This window comes from Bufo bufo, chromosome 1, assembly GCF_905171765.1.
Source record: "Bufo bufo chromosome 1, aBufBuf1.1, whole genome shotgun sequence".
Classification (NCBI taxonomy): domain Eukaryota; kingdom Metazoa; phylum Chordata; class Amphibia; order Anura; family Bufonidae; genus Bufo; species Bufo bufo.
In genome coordinates, this window is record NC_053389.1 from 199,673,098 (window position 1) to 199,692,730 (window position 19,633).

At 42.2% G+C, this 19,633-nt stretch overlaps 1 protein-coding gene across 2 annotated transcripts in view; it reads right to left on the bottom strand.

Moving 5' to 3' along the window:
• Nucleotides 1-364: 364 nt before the first annotated feature.
• Nucleotides 365-19,633, bottom strand: part of APOE (apolipoprotein E) — a 45,503-nt gene continuing 26,234 nt past the window's right edge. Inside the window, exons 2-5 of one of the 2 annotated variants that reach the window (XM_040434200.1) lie at nt 7,952-8,042; nt 7,595-7,654; nt 7,287-7,437; nt 365-1,114 (exon numbers count right to left, since the gene is read on the bottom strand). In XM_040434200.1, coding sequence (XP_040290134.1) covers nt 484-1,114; nt 7,287-7,437; nt 7,595-7,654; nt 7,952-8,042 — 933 coding nt within the window. In that variant the 3' untranslated portion in view covers nt 365-483. Of the gene's footprint in view, nt 1,115-7,286; nt 7,438-7,594; nt 7,655-7,783; nt 7,805-7,951; nt 8,043-19,633 lie in introns of those variants that run through there. The other variant, XM_040434207.1, reaches the window with a different exon arrangement.

The following is a 19,633-nucleotide window of genomic DNA, read 5'->3' on the forward strand; positions in this document are numbered from 1 at the left end:
GGTACTATCATTATAATAATTTAGTCCCCAGTTGTTGCAGAACTTTGCTTGCAGTCACCTATATGGAGCTGCAGATGTTCCCTTAGGCATCAAAACATTGGTGAGCAGTGTTCTCCTAGCTTCTCTGGATTGTAGATGTGTACAGTATACTTAAATAGCTTCAATTTAAGCTATATCCTAATATCTCCATCAAGCATCTTCAGATCCTGGTGGTGAAAAAGAAATTACTCTGGACTTCAAGGTCTCCACATCTGGACTGACCTGAAAACAATTAGAAAGGTAACTATTCTGTTTGTCAACAGCATTTCTGGTGATGATATCAATATGTGATGTGGTTGCTAGTACATGTTGGGCCTTAAATTTACAATTCAATGCTGGCTGCAAACTCTTAATTCAGGATTATCAGCAGAACTTTTAGCAAAAGCTAACAGCTTGGAAAGCTATGAGTGTGGTGCACCATGTTCAGGGACACAGGTCAATGTCTTATTGCTTCTTGTTTTGCAAACTCTTGGCCAGGTTTTGAAGCTGGTTACGGAGATTGTCTATGGAGGGGTTGAACCACTTTTTCATTTGGTCTGACAGCTTGTCTACACTGCTCTTAACATCAGTGGCCATTTTCTTGACTTTGCTCTGCACATCTTTTGCCACTGAGGCAAATCTGTCCCTGAACTGTTTCCCTTGTTCATCCATGACATCTTTTAGAGACTGAAGACGTTCTTGTCCGTTTTTCTTCAGATTAGACACATAGGGGTCAATAGTTTTACGGAGATTTTCTATCTTTTCCTGAGTGTTCTTGCTGAGGTCTTCCCCATATTGGTTGAGTTTCTGCTTAAGATCTTCACTATCTTTTTGTAGGCGTTTTTTTAACTTCTTCATGTACATGTTAACTTTTCCTTGGACGTCTTCGATGTTCTGATCAAACATGGAGCGCAAGTCTCCTGAATACTGGATGGCCCGAGTCTTTGTGTCTTCCATGTCACTCTTGAGTTTATCAGCTAGAGAAGAGACCTCATCGTTGAAACGTTGCTGAGCATCCTGAGCCATGGGTCCAACCTTACTCTTTAAATCATCAGCATAATTGCTCAGTTCTTCCATAGTTTCCTTGATAAGTACACTAAAAATAAAGCCATGGAAGGTTTAGGGAAATGTACAGTAGCAGATAAGTATGATCAAAATAAACTAGTACTACAGTATTTGTAAAATTAAAGTTGTGTCATCTCACACATCTCACCAGTGTCAGATAGGCGTAGGTCCCATAGGTCGAGACCTTCACCTATATCTAGAACAGAGCCCCCAAAGTGAACGAGAGTGCACTGCACATGCTCGGTGTGCTCCCCATTCACTTCTATGGGAGTTCAGAAAATAGCAGAGCAAGCGCAAATTTCTTAGCGATATTCCACCTTTGTGTGAAGTGACACGAACTCTTTAAAGAAGGTCAACAAAGGTCCAGTAGACATAATGTGAATATTATTGTTCCATTATATTTTAAATGCATTTGTCTATTATATTGAAATGACAAAACCTCTATCCCTCCTTCTATCTATCTGTCAATCTATCTATCTGTCTGTCGTATCTATCCAGGGGAATACAAAGAAATCACTGGGCCCCATAGCAAGAATCTAAATTGGGCCCCCATGCCCCATTCACAACCCCCTTTACCCATTCCTAGCCATTATACAGTATACAGCAGTGTACTGATATGTGAGCTTGTACCTCACATGTCAGTACACTGGTGGATATACTATCTATCCCTAACACACTGCATCTATTGTAGCTTGTAACTCATACATCAGTAGACTGTTTTATATAATATATATATGTACACACTGCATCTATTATACCTTCTACCTCACATATCAGTAAACTGCTGTATATATTATATATCAGAACCCACTGCATGTATTACACCTCATACCTCACATATCAATACACTGCTGGGTATACTACATACCTGTGTCCAATGCATCCATTATACTATATAATAGATGCAGTGTGTATATATATATATATATATATATATATATATATATATATATATACACTGGTTCACCACATTTTCTTCAACTCATTTTTGAAGTGCTGCCTCGTTTTTCTTACTTTTGTATATATAGTGGACTTGTGGCGCAGGATCCCTGAAGGACTGTACCCACTGAACCCACATCTCCATTGACTGCGCTTCTGTTTTTCTTCCATTCTCTCTCTCTCTCTTTCTCTATCTGTCTTTATAATCATTCTAGTCTCATTGGAGAGTTCATTGTGCACTTCATCTCCATGCTGTTGGGGGTTGAAGGACCTGTGATGATGCTTTGTGCAGTTTCTTTACTAGATGTACAGGACCCGTGATGATGATGATGTCATCACAGGTCCTGGCAGATGCTCCTATCTAACCTGGAAACCACACCATAGAAATACTATACTGCAGCTGGACAGTAATGAGTGTAATTGGTGGGAGGGTCCTTTGGTTCACTGCCGGCACTTTTTCCCCATGGGCCCCATAGCAGCTCAGTGGTCTGCCTCTATTGCAGGTAAACCATTGTATCTATCTAATCTATCATATCTATCTATAGTATCTATCCATCCATCCATCCAATTTATCTTCTTTCAATCTACATATCTGTATATCTTATTGCATCTCTTCAGTATACCCAAAACCTCCACACTCAGGGATTGACTGGCCATCAGTTCTAGAGGATCCTCTGGTAGACCAAGACACAATAATGAGCCCCAAAAGTCTACCAGAAGACAACTGAAAGCATTCCAATCTGGCATTGTCTGCATATACCATTGCAAAGTCACTAACTGCAGTAGCAGTGTTTTCTCCTAAAATGTGTATTTCGGTCTCAGCCATATAAGATGTCTTTGAACATGTCCTGACTAAAAAATGTTGTGTTACATTCCATGCTTCTGTAGATGAATTTCTGAGTCTTATAAATATATTTTACTTTTCTGCAGGCAACTCCCAACCCCCCTCCCCCATCATCATTTGCAAACTGAGAATGTGCTTTACAGTAAAATTGTAGTATTCCGATATATATATTTATATATAATGTACATTCCCATGATCCAGCTCATAAACCTTTATTTTATGTATCAGTTCATTTGTGCAATTTTCGTATTATTTTGCTGAAACAAAAACTGCAAAGGCAGACAGAATTTTATCATGTGACATAAAGAGTTATTCAAGGGGTTCTCCGAGACAAGGAACCCATGGTCAGGGGCTTGGGCAGGATGGACTGTTGGACCACAAATTTGACATGCCGTCTACATGCACATGACCACTGCCTGCCAATCAATGGTGTGCAGGAATGGCATGTGACTGCTAGGTTTAGGCTTTGGAAGAGGGTGAGCACTGCAACCCCTTCGAAGAGCTGGTCATCGGGAGTACCAAGAGTTGGACCACACCAATCAGATATTGATAATCTTTCCTGAGGATAAGTCTTCAACATTTCAATTCCAAAAAACCCATTAATCACTGTCTAAAAAAATATGGTGCAACTTTCTAATATACTTTGAATTCCCCATAATTATCAAAAGCTCATCCTGTGGTCAGTGAACAGAAGTATTCATGGTGATATATATATCTAGAGGCTGAAAATCTCTGTATATCTAAAATACAAGCAGCACATATCACAGTGGATCAGAGCTCCCTCTTGTAACCAGTTGTTTGTAAGGAAATAATGAGGACATGTTTAATGGTTATTAGATGTAAACAGCATTTTAATTTATTCACTGACAGCAAGCAGAGATCTTGAAACCAGTAAGGCCTCTTTCACACGGGCGTCATGTTTTGGCTCAGGATGCGTCCCGGGTGCATTGCGGCAAACCCGCGCGAGTAGGTACGCAATTTCAGTTAGTTTTGACTGCGATTGCGTTCCGTTGTTCAGTTTTTATCGCGCGGGTCCAATGCGTTTTGCACGTGCGTGATAAAAGACTGAATGTGGTACCCAGACCCGAAATTCTTCACAGAAGTTTGGGTTTGGCTTAGGTGTTGTGTAGATTGTATTATTAGTAAAATAGGGCTGGAGGGGTTAAAAAATTTAAAAAAAAATTTAACTCACCTTAATCCACTTGTTCGCGCAGCCCGGCTTCTTTTCTTTCTTCAGGACCTGGGTAAAGGACCTTTGATGACATCACTGCGCTCATCACATGGTCCATCACATGATCCATCACCATGGTGATGGATCATGTGACGGACCATAGGATAGGCGCAGTGACATCACCACGGGTCTTTTTCCTCAAAGAAGAAGAAAGAAGAGAAGCCGGGCTGCACAAAGAAGTGGATGAGGTGAGTTATTTTATTTATTTTTTTAACCCCTCCAGCGCTATTTTACTAAGCATTCTGTATTAAGAATGCTATTATTTTCCCTCATAACCATGTTATAAGGGAAAATAATAATGATCGGGTCCCCATCCCGATCGTCTCCTAGCAACCATGCATGAAAATTGCACCGAATCCGCACTTGCTTGCAGATGCTTGTGATTTTCATGCAGCCCCATTCTCTTCTATGGGGCCTGCGTTGCGTGAAAAACGCACAAAATAGAGCATGCTGAAAATTTCACGCAACGCACAAGTGATGCGTGAAAATCACTGCTCATGTGCACAGCCCCATAGAAATGAATGGGTCCGGATTCAGTGAGGGTGCAATGCGTTTACCTCACGCATTGCACCCGCGCGGAAATCTCGCCCGTGTGACAGAGGCCTAAGGAATTGAAACAAAATATATTAGATGGTTGCAAAACTTTCTATTCTACAACAGTTAAAGGGGTTAAAAGGGTTTTCCAAAACTTTCCAGAGGATAGGTCATCAGTATTTACGTTTTGGAAAATCCCTTTAAGTTGTTTATTTTTTTTTTTTATAATAATAAAATAAGTAATTACTCACCTCAATGATCCTCTGTCGCTCTTTTATGCTCCACCGCCAGTCTCTGCTTCCTGGTCCTACTTGACACACAGGAAATCATTGCTCAGTCAATGGCTGGCTACAGCGGTGGCCCATGGGGCCAAGAAGCAGAGGCTATCAGGGGGCAAAGAAGCTGACAACTGAACAACCCCCTTGCATAAGATTGGAAAACCACTTTATGGCTGATGTCTCACATAGGGTTTTTTTGGTAATTTTTTGTTGCAGGCATTTTTTTGCATCATTTTTAGTTTAAAAAACCCCAAAACAAAACAAAAGAACTCATGGATGCCTATGGGAAATATTGAATGTAGGACATACAGACATTTTTTGTAGTAGCATTCTTTGGGTCGATGTTTTTTTTTTTAACTCCCAGCATGATTTAGGTGTGTTTTTTTTACTTGTGGCATTTTTTTTTTTAAACTGCTTGAAAAAAACACAGGTGGCATTCATAAATGCAGTTTTTGCATTAAGTTTTTTTTTTTTGCACCAATGTATTTACCCCTCACTGATCTAAACAGGAAGTGACAGGGTATATAATTTTTCTATATAAAATGCAAGTCATGCAAGTAAATGCTATTAAAAAAACAGGTGCTCAAATATATTGCTTGGTAAAAACACCACAAAAACGCCTCAAAAGATGTTAAAAAAAAGTTACACATTGCACTGCACAAGACAGGATTTTTTGGATGCATTATTTTGGTCCGCAGCCTTTAAAGATCAATTCAATCCATTTGTTTTATGATTGGGGGGAATGATCTAACATTATAAAGTAAGATGATAATGTCTAATAACAGATCATACGAGTGTATTACAGTGGTGCAGCGGGGGCATGAAGCGCACGGCGTCATAGCAACCAATGACGCCGTGCGCTCCTGCTCTCAGCAGGAATCCAGGCCGGCATACCACGGACTGCTCACGGCTCGCGGAACACGGCCGTGTGCATTCGGCCTAATACTAAGAACTAAGAAAAGTGGCTGCCGACAGATGTTTTATGCGCTGTCAAAAGTGTCTATGTTGTGCAGGTTTTATCATATGTCTTCAGGCTATCACAGACACATAATATGTCTCCCAGGTGGACATGCCCTGTCCTGTCCTGGTCATTCCCACAGGCTCTCACTGCAATGTTCAGAGCTTCAGCTCATAAAATGCTACACCTGGTGACAGCTGTGTGGAGACGTGAAGTGATATGAAATAATTATATGAAGGAAAAAACTTCATATAGAACTGAGAGCTCAGTCAATAGCTAAATGCTAGTAGAGCTATCAATAATGGTGACTCTAGTGACTACACTTTTCATCACATCACATAAAAGTCCAGAATTATATATATATTTTTTTTTTTGAGGAACAGCTCAACTCCTGCCCATGGGTTGTTCACTTGAATGGGGATGAGTTGCAGTAGCAGGCACAACCCATGAATAAAGGTGGCACTGTCTCTGGAAAAAAAGCATAGGGGAGCTCGGATTTATTATGACCATTGTGTGCCATGATATCCCTAACGCCCCTGGAGGTTGCAGGCCATGCCTCTGATTGAAATCAAGCTGGCGTAGATTTCAGTCATTATTTACACCAGAAAACTGGCATAAATGATGATACTTGTGCCAGGGCCGATGGCCCGCCTTTACCACAGGCCCTTTGTAAAGTGGTGAGGGTGGCATAAAAACACAAATTAGGACCCTGGATTTGTGACTTTTTGCTCCAGAAAACTGGCAATGGGGGCATAATAAATGACCCCATAGTATTTGTTCTAATCCCATAAATCTCTTTTAGGTATAATTTTTTTGTTTTGTTTTCCAATCAATCGCACATATACAATTCTGTATACAGTTGTACCATATTGCCTTCACTGTTTGTCCCTGCTTGGTGGCGATCCAGGCTACCTGCTATGCAGAAAACGGCAAGACTTCCTCATTCAAGTGCACAGTGCCGGCCGCAGTTTCCTAGAAATCTAGGTGGCAGGAAGCTTCATTGTGCTGGGAAAACTTAGAAGGGATTGCAGTTCGCTTCATTCTCAAAATTGGTGGGGGCCCCAGAAGTCAGACCTCCAACAATCTTGAACTGATGGAAATACCCCCTTGATTTTAAGGGGGTGGGGGGGGGTAAAAAAAAAAACTTTTTTCTACATTTTAGAGGTTTACTTTAGGTCTATTTTATTAAAAATTGGGCTTATCTCCAATAAGTGGCAGACTAATGACATATGTATAGTGTATTGTACCTATTTTGAGAATATGATGTAAATGGTTGCAAACATTTCTAGAGTGATATGGTCAGTCTGAAGTACAACTACGGTTTTATGTTACTAGGTCTTGAGAAGCCATTGACCTGGCCCTACAGTCAACATATTGAAAGTTACCACCACCATGAACTCAACAATTTATTCTACTCACTCGAGTTCCTTGCCGATCTGAGAATCTTTCATCCTTGAAGTGGCTTCATCTGCGGCCTCCTCTACTTTGTTCAGTGTGTGCCAAAAGCTGTCCAGGGCAGATTCCCATTTTGTCTTTGGTGCATCTTTGAAAAGTGATCGGGCCTGGGCTCCTGTGGAAATATGATGGTGAGTGGCATCCAAGCCTTGAGAGAGCCAAAATGTATTACTATCTTAGTACTACCATCAATTCCCCCCATATATCATAGGCCTTCTGTTATTGTTTAGCCGTAAATTTCCTTATGGTCTACTATTAAGTAAAAAAATTACCTGCCAGGAGCCCAATGGTCAGCAGCAGAATTGTCCACTTCATGATGCGCCTGTAGGATCCTTGAAGAGAAAAATGGATACTGAATGTAAAGAGATGATAGGGCTAGAACCCCAATATCTTAAAAAAGCTTCTACTACCCAAAAGGCAACCATCATTCAGTTCTTTCTACCCCATAACCAGAATGTTACCCAATATTACCCTTTATGTCAAGTCCATAGAAGTCCTGTCTTACATTTTAAACAAATTAGTTTTGGTCTGTTGACACCCAACCATATAGCTCTATATTTTCCAGTCCCTCTATCAGGAAGTCTCCGCCCCCCTAAACCCCACTACTACCACCACTATCCATTTCTCACCTTCTGAGTAGCAACTGCTATCCTTCCTCTGCCTCTCTTTATATAAGCTGCTGGCTGTGAGTTGTAAGGGTTGCACTCTTGCACCTTGAAGCTGGAGGCAAACACATGATCAGCATTAGGTTGGAGGGGGCGAAGTCTAATGAGCAATCTAGTCTCTGTACAGGGTTAACCCAAAGATAACTGGAAAGTGACAACATTAGACACAATGAATACTTGCAAGACTTTACAATTAGTCATCTCAGCGTCAGTCATGGTCAAATGGTATGTCTATCTATTTATCTATCGATCTATTATCTATCTATCTATTATCTATCTCATACTGTATCTACTAGCTATCTATTTATTTATCTATTTTCTATCTATCTATCTAGAAAAAAATGCGAGTTGGGCAGCACTGCAATCTCCTGTATATGGATAGAGTGCCAGTGGCTGAGGAGACGATACTGCTCCAAATGAATAGATAGAAGAAATTCCACGGCACATCCAGATAGGAGATAGATAGATAGTAGATATATATTTGATAGATAGATAGTAGATATATATTAGATAGATAGATAGATAGATAGATAGATAGATAGATAGTAGATATACACTCACCTAAAGAATTATTAGGAACACCTGTTCTATTTCTCATTAATGCAATTATCTAGTCAACCAATCACATGGCAGTTGCTTCAATGCATTTAGGGGGGTGCTCCTGGTCAAGACAATCTCCTGAACTCCAAACTGAATGTCAGAATGGGAAAGAAAGGCGATTTAAGCAATTTTGAGCGTGGCATGGTTGTTGGTGCCAGACGGGCCGGTCTGAGTATTTCACAATCTGCTCAGTTACTGGGATTTTCATGCACAACCATTTCTAGGGTTTACAAAGAATGGTGTGAAAAGGGAAAAACATCCAGTATGCGGCAGTCCTGTGGGCAAAAATGCCTTGTGAATGCTAGACGTCAGAGGAGAATGGGCCGACTGATTCAAGCTGATAGAAGAGCAACGTTGACCGAAATAACCACTTGTTACAACCGAGGTATGCAGCAAAGCATTTGTGAAGCCACAACACGCACAACCTTGAGGCGGATGGGCTACAACAGCAGAAGACCCCACCGGGTACCACTCATCTCCACTATAAATAGGAAAAAGAGGCTACAATTTGCACGAGCTCACCAAAATTGGACTGTTGAAGACTGGAAAAATGTTGCCTGGTCTGATGAGTCTCGATTTCTGTTGAGACATTCAAATGGTAGAGTCCGAATTTGGCGTAAACAGAATGAGAACATGTATCCATCCTCTGATGGCTACTTCCAGCAGGATAATGCACCATGTCACAAAGCTCGAATCATTTCAAATTGGTTTCTTGAACATGACAATGAGTTCACTGTACTAAAATGGCCCCCACAGTCACCAGATCTCAACCCAATAGAGCATCTTTGGGATGTGGTGGAACGGGAGCTTCGTGCCCTGGATGTGCATCCCTCAAATCTCCATCAACTGCAAGATGCTATCCTATCAATATGGGCCAACATTTCTAAAGAATGCTATCAGCACCTTGTTGAATCAATGCCACGTAGAATTAAGGCAGTTCTGAAGGCAAAAGGGGGTCCAACACTGTGTTCCTAATAATTCTTTAGGTGAGTGTATATTAGATAGATAGATAGTAGATATATATTAGATAGATAGATAGTAGATATATATTAGATAGATAGTAGATATATATTAGATAGATAGATAGATAGATAGATAGATAGATAGATAGATAGATAGATAGATAGATAGATAGATAGATAGATGAGTCTGGCTACAGCATTTAGGACAGACTGAAGGGGGGAGAGTTTAGTGAGAGGAACACCAATTAGTAATGAATTACAGTAGTCAAGACGAAATTCCACGGCGCATCCAAGAAGTAAAATAAATGTAGTGACTTTATTCACCAGGCATGCAACGTTTCGATCCGCTTCCTGGGATCTTTCCTGGCCATTGCTTGAAAAAGATCCCAGGAAGCGGATCGAAACGTTGCATGCCTGGTGAATAAAGTCACTACATTTATTTTACTTCTTGGATGTGCCGTGGAATTTCTTCTATCTATCTATCTATCTAATATATATCTACTATCTAATTTATATCTACTATCTATCTAATATATATCTACTATCGATCTATCTAATATATATCTACTATCTATCAAATATATATCTACTATCTATCTAATATATATCTACTATCTATCTAGCTAATATATATCTACTATCTATCTAGCTAATATATATCTACTATCTATCTATCAAATATCTATCTACTATCTATCTATCTATCTACCTTTCTCTCTGTCTGAACTGACATTCTTGGATTTCCAGGGAGCAATATTAGGGCTGATTCGCACCATTCTCAGTCCAGGAAACACAGGCCGCATATGTCTCTAAAAGTACACCAGTGGGTTTCCTGGAGTGGAGATGAGACTTTTTATGACTTCTGCAAATATCCCAAATAGTAAATGTGCCATTTAAACTGTTCTAAACCCATAAAACTTCTCATAAAACTTAGACCACTTTGAAAAGTGGCAAAGTATGGTGTAAGTGGGTAAATGGGTAAAGAATTTTGCACAAAAAACAAACAAAACAAAACATGCAACAAATCATGCGGGAAAAAAACTGTCCTATACAGAATGATAAATGTTCCCCGTAGCCTTGGAGACATTTTGGGGGGTGGAGAAGCCCTTGGGCTGAACTTTACACTTGATCCTTGAGCTGTCAAGTCGTTTTCTTGGCAACTTTTTCCACAGGATTCAACCTCTCTCAAATAGCTAGAGAGCTCCAAAAGTCAAAAACATCACAAACTGAGAGAAGAAGTTAATTACAGTGCACACTTATTATAGTCACATAGGAAAGAGAGAACAACACTCCGACAGTAGCCGCACCAAGATATATCATTAATAGGCACAGGGACTGCAAAACTTTATGTATCTTAAAGTATAGCAAAATATTACAGTAGACCAACAGCCCTAGATCCAGGGATAATCTTCAGATCAGACACTAATCTGAATGTCTGCAAATAATGCTTGGAATTTGACTAGACTGGTATTAAGTAGTCAGCCGCAGCATTTCAATTACAAACATGGAGTTTACGGATTCCAAAGCTACATTCACACGACAGTGGGAAAAAAAATGGTCATGAAAAACGGACCCACTGTCAGTTTTTCATGGCCATGTTTGCATCCATTTTCTGGCTGTCTGGCTGTGTTTTAATGGCCGTTTTGAATTAACAATGAGTGATTTTCATTGTTTTGTTTTTTTTATTTCAATTCCAAATCCTGCAGTAAACATAATGTCCTCCATAGTGACCCCCCCCATTAATAATATCCCCCTTAGTGGCCCCAAGCATTAATAATGTCCCCCATAGAGGCCTCAAGCATCAATAATGTCCCCCATAGTGGCCCCCATCAGTAATAATGTCCCCCAGCATTAATAATGTCCCCCAGAGTGGACCCCATCAGTAATAATGTCCCCCAGCATTAATATTGTCCCCCATGGTGGCGCCCACATTAATAATGTCCCCCATAGAGGCACCCATCAGTAATAATACCCGCCAGAGTGGCCCCATCAGTAATAATACCCCCCATAGTGGCCCCCAACAGTAATACTGTCCCCCATAGTGTCCCCCCCACAGAGTAGATCCCACTATTAACAAAGTACAGGGGGGTCATAACAAAAAAAAAAAAAAACTACTCACCTCATTCACTTGCACAAGCAGAGGCAGTCGTTCCTCTCTTGATGTTGAAGGGCCTGAGCTCCCAGTGTGATGACATCACCATCCACTCTCAGCCATCACCTTGGCTTCTTCCACCCTACCTTTCCCCAACCTACACTAAGTCCCCAATCTGCTGATACCCCCAGTCTCTGTCTATAGTTATAAACTGGGGGTGAATTGATCAAGAGTGGTGTTTGAGATACCAGCTTTCTTCTCCTGTGTGCTGGAGTGAGCTGCGCTAAATTTTTTAACAGGCGCATCTTGAACTGAAATCTACACCAGCTAAGAGCTGGCACAGATTTCAGCTTTAATTTATGCCAGTTTATAGTGAACGGTGAGAGGCCACACCCTTCCCACTAAGTCCCATACCTTTTATTGCTACTTCTGAAAAGCAGAGTGATGCCCGAAATGTCGCAAATATATAATCAAATTTTTGTTGCATAAAACCTTTAGAAAATGTGCCCAACGGTTTTAGCTGCCCAATCACAGTGCAGCTTTCATTCTGTTTAGTGCTGCACTATGATTGATTATTATGGGCACCAAAGATAGTTATTCTTTTAGACGGTTTTAAAAAATTTGCCTCAAAGTGTTCCTATAAGGTTATTATACCCTTGTGACCTCCATGTACATTTATACATCATCATCATTAATGACAGCAAGTACACAGCTCAAAAAAATAAAGGGAACACAAAAATAACACATCCTAGATCTGAATTAATTAAATATTCTTCTGAAATACTTTGTTCTTTACATAGTTGAATGTGCTGACAACAAAATCACACAAAAAAAAAAAATGGAAATCAAATTTTTCAACCCATGGAGGTCTGGATTTGGAGTCACACTCAAAATTAAAGTGGAAAAACACACCACAGGCTGATCCAACTTTGATGTAATGTCCTTAAAACAAGTCAAAATGAGGCTCAGTAGTGTGTGTGGCCTCCACGTGCCTGTATGACCTCCCTACAATGCCTGTGCATGCTCCTGATGAGGTGGCGGACGGTCTCCTGAGGGATCTCCTCCCAGACCTGGACTAAAGCATCTGCCAACTCCTGGACAGTCTGTGGTGCAACGTGACGTTAGTGGATACAGCGAGACATGATGTCCCAGATGTGCTCAATTGGATTCAGGTCTGGGGAACGGGCGGGCCAGTCCATAGCATCAATGCCTTCGTCTTGCAGGAACTGCTGACACACTCCAGCCACATGAGGTCTAGCATTGTCTTGCATAAGGAGGAACCCAGGGCCAACCGCACCAGCATATGGTCTCACAAGGGGTCTGAGGATCTCATCTCGGTACCTAATGGCAGTCAGGCTACCTCTGGCGAGCACATGGAGGGCTGTGCGGCCCTCCAAAGAAATGCCACCCCACACCATTAATGACCCAATGCCAAACCGGTCATGCTGGAGGATGTTGCAGGCAGCAGAACGTTCTCCACGGCATCTCCAGACTCTGTCACGTCTGTCACATGTGTGAAGAGCACAGGGCGCCAGTGGCGAATTTGCCAATCTTGGTGTTCTCTGGCAAATGCCAAACGTCCTGCATGGTGTTGGGCTGTAAGCACAACCCCCACCTGTGGATGTCGGGCCCTCATATCACCCTCATGGAGTCTGTTTCTGACCGTTTGAGCAGACACATGCACATTTGTGGCCTGCTGGAGGTCATTTTGCAGGGCTCTGGCAGTGCTCCTCCTGTTCCTCCTTGCACAAAGGCGGAGGTAGCGGTCTTGCTGCTGGGTTGTTGCCCTCCTATGGCCTCCTCCACGTCTCCTGATGTACTGGCCTGTCTCCTGGTAGCGCCTCCATGCACTGGACACTACGCTGACAGACACAGCAAACCTTCTTGCCACAGCTCGCATTGATGTGCCATCCTGGATAAGCTGCACTACCTGAGCCACTTGTGTGGGTTGTAGACTCCGTCTCATACTACCACTAGAGTTAAAGCACCGCCAGCATTCAAAAGTGACCAAAACATCAGCCAGGAAGCATAGGAACTGAGAAGTGGTCTGTGATCACCACCTGCAGAACCACTCCTTTATTGGGGGTGTCTTGCTAATTGCCTATAATTTCCACCTGTTGTCTATTCCATTTGCACAACAGCATGTGAAATTGATTGTCACTCAGTGTTGCTTCCTAAGTGGACAGTTTGATTTCACAGAAGTGTGATTGACTTGGAGTTACATTGTGTTGTTTAAGTGTTCCCTTTATTTTTTTGAGCAGGGTATATAAATGTCAGGAAGAAGTTGTGGTTTTCTCATGACAGACAGAGAATATTTCCCAACCAAGCACCCTGCTGCGCGCATGGTGAAAAGATGATGATTGTGGCTTCTGTGCCCCCTTTATCACCATACAGAACACAGCTGAAGGAAAACCAAATACACTTACAGCAGCATTTTTACTAGGACAAAAATAAGATAGTGGTATCACCTCCGAGAAAACCTATTAAAAGTGATGAGAATGGATAATACGTATTCACTCTGTATGATAATGCCAGATAATGAGATGTGCACAGTTATATGTGGTGAATAATATATTTAGTTATTTATTTTACTCACATAGCGCCAGTGGTGTAGCTATAGGGGTCACAGTGGTTGCGACCGGACCCCTAAGCCAGGGGGGCCCACAGGGTGCGTCTTATAAAGCGAATACTACTGAGCACTTCCATTATGGAAGCTCTCACTAGTTTGCAGGAGGCAGGGGGAGTGAAGCGCTATACTCACCCTTCTTCACTGGTCTTCCTGGGGCACCGTGTTGCACTGTCCTGACTGCGTACAGCATCAGAAACTTAGGGCACACACTATGAACTGATGCTGCAGGCAGTCAGGTGACAGTGCAGTGCAGGCCCAGGGAAGATCAGGGAGCGAAAAATGCAGGAAAGACCGCTGGACCTGGAGATGAGCAGCGGAGGAGGGGAGGTAAGTTAATTTATTTATTTTAAGTTCTGATCTGGGGTTTGATATAGAGGTCTAAAGGGGGTCTGATCTTAGGTCTAATATGGGGTTCTCACATGATGGTCTAAAGAGGGTCTGATCTGATGTCTGATATGCGGAGGGGAACTAAAACAAAGGTGTGATATGTGGGTCTCATCTGAAGTTTGATATGGGGATCTGATCTGAGGATCTGATATGGGGGTCTAATTTGAGGATCTGATATGGAGGTATGATTTGAGGATCTGATATGGGGGTCTGATCTGAGGTGTAATTTAAGGGTCTGATTTGAGGATCTGATATGGGGATCTGATCTGAGGTGTGATATAAGGGTCTGATTTGACGTCTGATATGGGGGTCTGATTTGAGGATCAGGAAATAAGCAAATTTGAGGAAATAAGCAAATAACACCATATCAGCATGGCTTCGTGAGGGATCGGTCATGTCAGACTAATTTAATCAGTTTCTATGAGGAGGTAAGTTCTAGACTTGACAGCGGCGAATCAATGGATGTCGTATATCTGGACTTCTCCAAAGCATTTGACACTGTACCACATAAAAGGTTAGTATATAAAATGAGAATGCTCGGACTGGGAGAAAACATCTGTATGTGGGTAAGTAACTGGCTGAGTGATAGAAAACAGAGGGTGGTTATTAACGGTGCACACTCAGATTGGGTCACTGTCACTAGTGGAGTACCTCAGGGGTCAGTATTGGGCCCTATTCTCTTCAATATATTTATTAATGATCTTGTAGAAGGCTTGCATAGTAAAGTATCAATTTTCGCAGATGACACTAAACTGTGTAAAGTAATTTACACTGATGAGGACACTATACTACTACAGAGGGATCTGGATAGATTGCAGGCTTGGGCAGATAAGTGGCAGATGAGGTTTAACACTGATAAATGTAAAGTTATGCACATGGGAAGGAAAAATGCAAGTCACCCGTACATACTAAATGGTAAAACACTCGGTAACACTGACATGGAAAAGGATCTAGGAATTTTAATAAACAGCAAACTAAGCAGCAAAAACCAGTGTCAGGCAGCTGCTGCCAAGGCCAACAAGATAATGGGTTGCATCAGAAGGGGCATAGATTCCCGTGATATGAACATAGTCCTACCACTTTACAAATCGCTAGTCAGACCACACATGGAATACTGTGTACAGTTCTGGGCTCCTGTAAACAAGGCAGACATAGCAGAGCTGGAGAGGGTTCAGAGGAGGGCAACTAAAGTAATAACTGGAATGGGGCAACTACAGTACCCTCAAAGATTATCAAAATTAGGGTTATTCACTTTAGAAAAAAGACGACTGAGGGGAGATCTAATTAATATGTATAAATATATCAGGGGTCAGTACAGAGATCTATCCCATCAGCTATTTATCCCCAGGACTGTGACTGTGACGAGGGGACATCCTCTGCGTCTGGAGGAAAGAAGGTTTCTACACAAACATAGAAGAGGATTCTTTACGGTAAGAGCAGTGAGACTATGGAACTCTCTGCCTGAGGAGGCGGTGATGGTGAGTACAATAAAGGAATTCAAGAGGGGCCTGGACGTATTTCTGGAGTGTAATAATATTACAGGCTATGGCTACTAGAGAGGGGTCGTTGATCCAGGGAGTTATTCTGATTGCATGATTGGAGTCGGGAAGGAATTTTTTATTCCCCTAAAGTGGAGAAAATTGGCTTCTACCTCACAGGGTTTTTTGCCTTCCTCTGGATCAACTTGCAGGATAACAGGCCGAACTGGATGGACAAATGTCTTTTTTCGGCCTTATGTACTATGTTACTATGTTACTATGATATGGGGGTCTGATCTGAAGTGTGATATGGGGGTTTGATCTGAGGATTTGATATGGGGAGTCTGATCTGAAAGGTAAGGTGGTATTTTTTATACTGCGCGCAATATAAGGGGTTATATTTTGTACTGCGCACATTATAGGGGGGTATTTTTTGTACTGGTGCACATTATAAGGGGTATTTTTGCACTGGAACATATTAGGGGCGTTTTTCTACTGGCACACATTATAGGGAGAAATATTGGTACTGGCTATTGGGAACATGATTACTAGCATGGGCACAAGGGGGGCATTATTACTATTGGGGGCACTGTTAACACTATGCACTCTGGGAGATAATTATTTCTATTAGTGGGACTTTGGGGCGCTTAGCACAATTATTTTTGGGGGACACAATGTTTGTCAGGGGCACTAATAGGGATTTGCTTGTCACAGTTATTTTTTAGGTCACTGTGTGCCAATAATTATTGAAGGGGACACTGTCTGCATGGTACTAGTAATTTCAAGGGGACTGTTTCTGCAGTATAGTATTGGGGAGTACAGGGGGCACAGTATTTGGAGTGCCAGGATGGGGTGTTGAGAAGGTGTGAGGATGATAGAAAGGTATGAAACTGAGATGTCTATTTGCCAAACTCTGCAGAGACAAGAGATGGCTGAATGAAATCATCAGGGCTGTCTGGTCTGAAAGGAGATGAGGAAAGATAATAACTACATCAGAGAAGACATCACTGGTAGGGATGAGCGAACCCGAACTGTATAGTTCGGGTTCGTACCGAATTTTGGGGTGTCCATGACACGGACCCGAACATTTTCGTAAAAGTCCGGGTTCGGGTTCGGTGTTCGGCGCTTTCTTGGCGCTTTTTGAAAGGCTGCAAAGCAGCCAATCAACAAGCATCATACTACTTGCCCCAAGAGGCCATCACAGCCATGCCTACTATTGGCATGGCTGTGATTGGCCAGTGCAGCATGTGACCCAGCCTCTATTTAAGCTGGAGTCACGTAGCGCCGCACGTCACTCTGCTATGATCAGTGTAGGGAGAGGTTGCAGCTGCTGTTAAGGCGAGATTAGACCGTGATTAACTCTGCAAAAACACTTAATTCAGTGATCGATCTACAGCTGTGGATCATTGAACTGCTGCTATTTAATTGCTCACTGTTTTTAGGCTGCCCAGAGCGTTTTTATGTCACTTTTTTCTTGGGTGATCGGCGGCCATTTTGTGTCTTGTGGTGCGCCAGCACAAGCTGCCACCAAGTCCATTTAACCATCAATAGTGTGGTTATTTTTTTGCTATATCCTACATCAGGGGCTTGGCTGTGCTTGCTATTTTATTGAGGGGTAAAATACAATTGGCCAAAATAGCAGTACCCTAAATCTGGTGTTTCAGCTGTGGCTAGCCAATTGTAATACTGTCTGCTGTCTGCCGAAGCACAGTTTTTGTTCTGGGTTGAATACAATTCCCAACTTAGCAATCCCCTTGTTGTGGAAATTTTATTATGCGGACATTTTACTTTAGGATGTGTGTGTGTTTTTATAGTTTGTCATCTGTCTCCCTGTGTCTTGGAGAAATGTCTGCTTTTAAGACATGCATATCTGCCTTGTCGGTATACTAGTATCGTATACTGACAATAGCTGTAGCAATGTCTCGCAGATAATTTCAAACCTATGGGAACCAGTAGAATGATCTTTATTAGACACTGATCACCTTTGAGCAGTGTTGAATGCTGACAGGGATGGGGCGTGTGCATTGTCCTAGCCACATTGATTGCCCCACCCTGTCCTTTGACATCACTTCCTGCATGTTATCACTTCCTGTATCCTTGTCTTGGGCCAGCCCCTTTTACACCTTTTGTTAGTAAATAAAAGGTGAGCAGACTGAGAAGCGCGGGGGAGTCTCTCAGGATTTTCAAGGAAGATGGTAACACGTGTGTTTGTCTCTGACTGGGGCTGAGGGAAGGGGGACTCACCTTTTTCCTTACACAAACTTTGATGCGAGCTGATTACAACTATTAATATTTACCACAACACCCTAAATATTTTTTTTCTGCTGTATCAGGCCAAGTTTAAATTGATCCATAAAAGGGTATATTAGATTTAAGGTGCGGATAGTGTCATCCTCAATAACTTCACACGGTACCGTGCATTTCCAAGTTTAAATAATTCTGTCCGTAAAGGTATACCTGTCACCCAGCGCCTAAATAATAGGCCTAAAATTTATATTCAGCTAAATCTGTGTTTATTGCTGAGGCTGGTCAATTTATTTAGTGTCCGCCAAAGCACAGTTTTTGTTCTGGGTTGAATACAATTCCCAATTTAGCAATCCCCTAAATAATTTTTTTCTGCTGTATCAGGCCAAGTTTAAATTGATCCAAAAAAGGGTATATTAGATTTAAAGGGCTTCTGTCACCCCATTAAACCATTTTTTTTTTTTTCTTTACTAATAATCCCTACACTGCGATCTCATCATACATAAGCTAATTAATGATTTTCGTTCAGTAGAATTTGTTAAAAATCGATTTTTATAATATGTGAATTACCTTGCTACCAGCAAGTAGGGCGGCTACTTGCTGGTAGCAGCCGCATCCTCCGATGGTAATGACGCCCCCTCTGCTTGTTGATTGACAGGGCCAGGGAACGGAATCGTTCTGTGCTGGTCCTGCCTGTTTTGATTCAATATCTGGCGCCTGCGCCGCGGCCGTACCTCTCTTCAATCTGCGCAGGCGCGCTGAGAGGCGGCCACTCACTCGGCCGCTCGCTCCTCAATGCGCCTGCGCCGGGTGTAGATGTGAAGTCATCGGCGCAGGCGCATTGAGGTTGGAGCGGCCGAGTGAGTGGCCGCCTCTCAGTGCGCCTGCGCAGATTGAAGAGAGGTACGGCCGCGGCGCAGGCGCCAGATATTGAATCAAAACAGGCAGGGCCAGCACAGAACGATTCCGTTCCCTGGCCCTGTCAATCAACAAGCAGAGGGGGCGTCATTACCATCGGAGGATGCGGCTGCTACCAGCAAGTAGCCACCCTACTTGCTGGTAGCAAGGTAATTTACATATTATAAAAATCGATTTTTAACAAATTCTACTGAACGAAAATCATTAATTAGCTTATGTATGATGAGATCGTAGTGTAGGGATTATTAGTAAAGAAAAAAAAACAAAAACGGTTTAATGGGGTGACAGAAGCCCTTTAACCACCTCCGGACCGCCGTACTCAGCGACGCGTCCTGG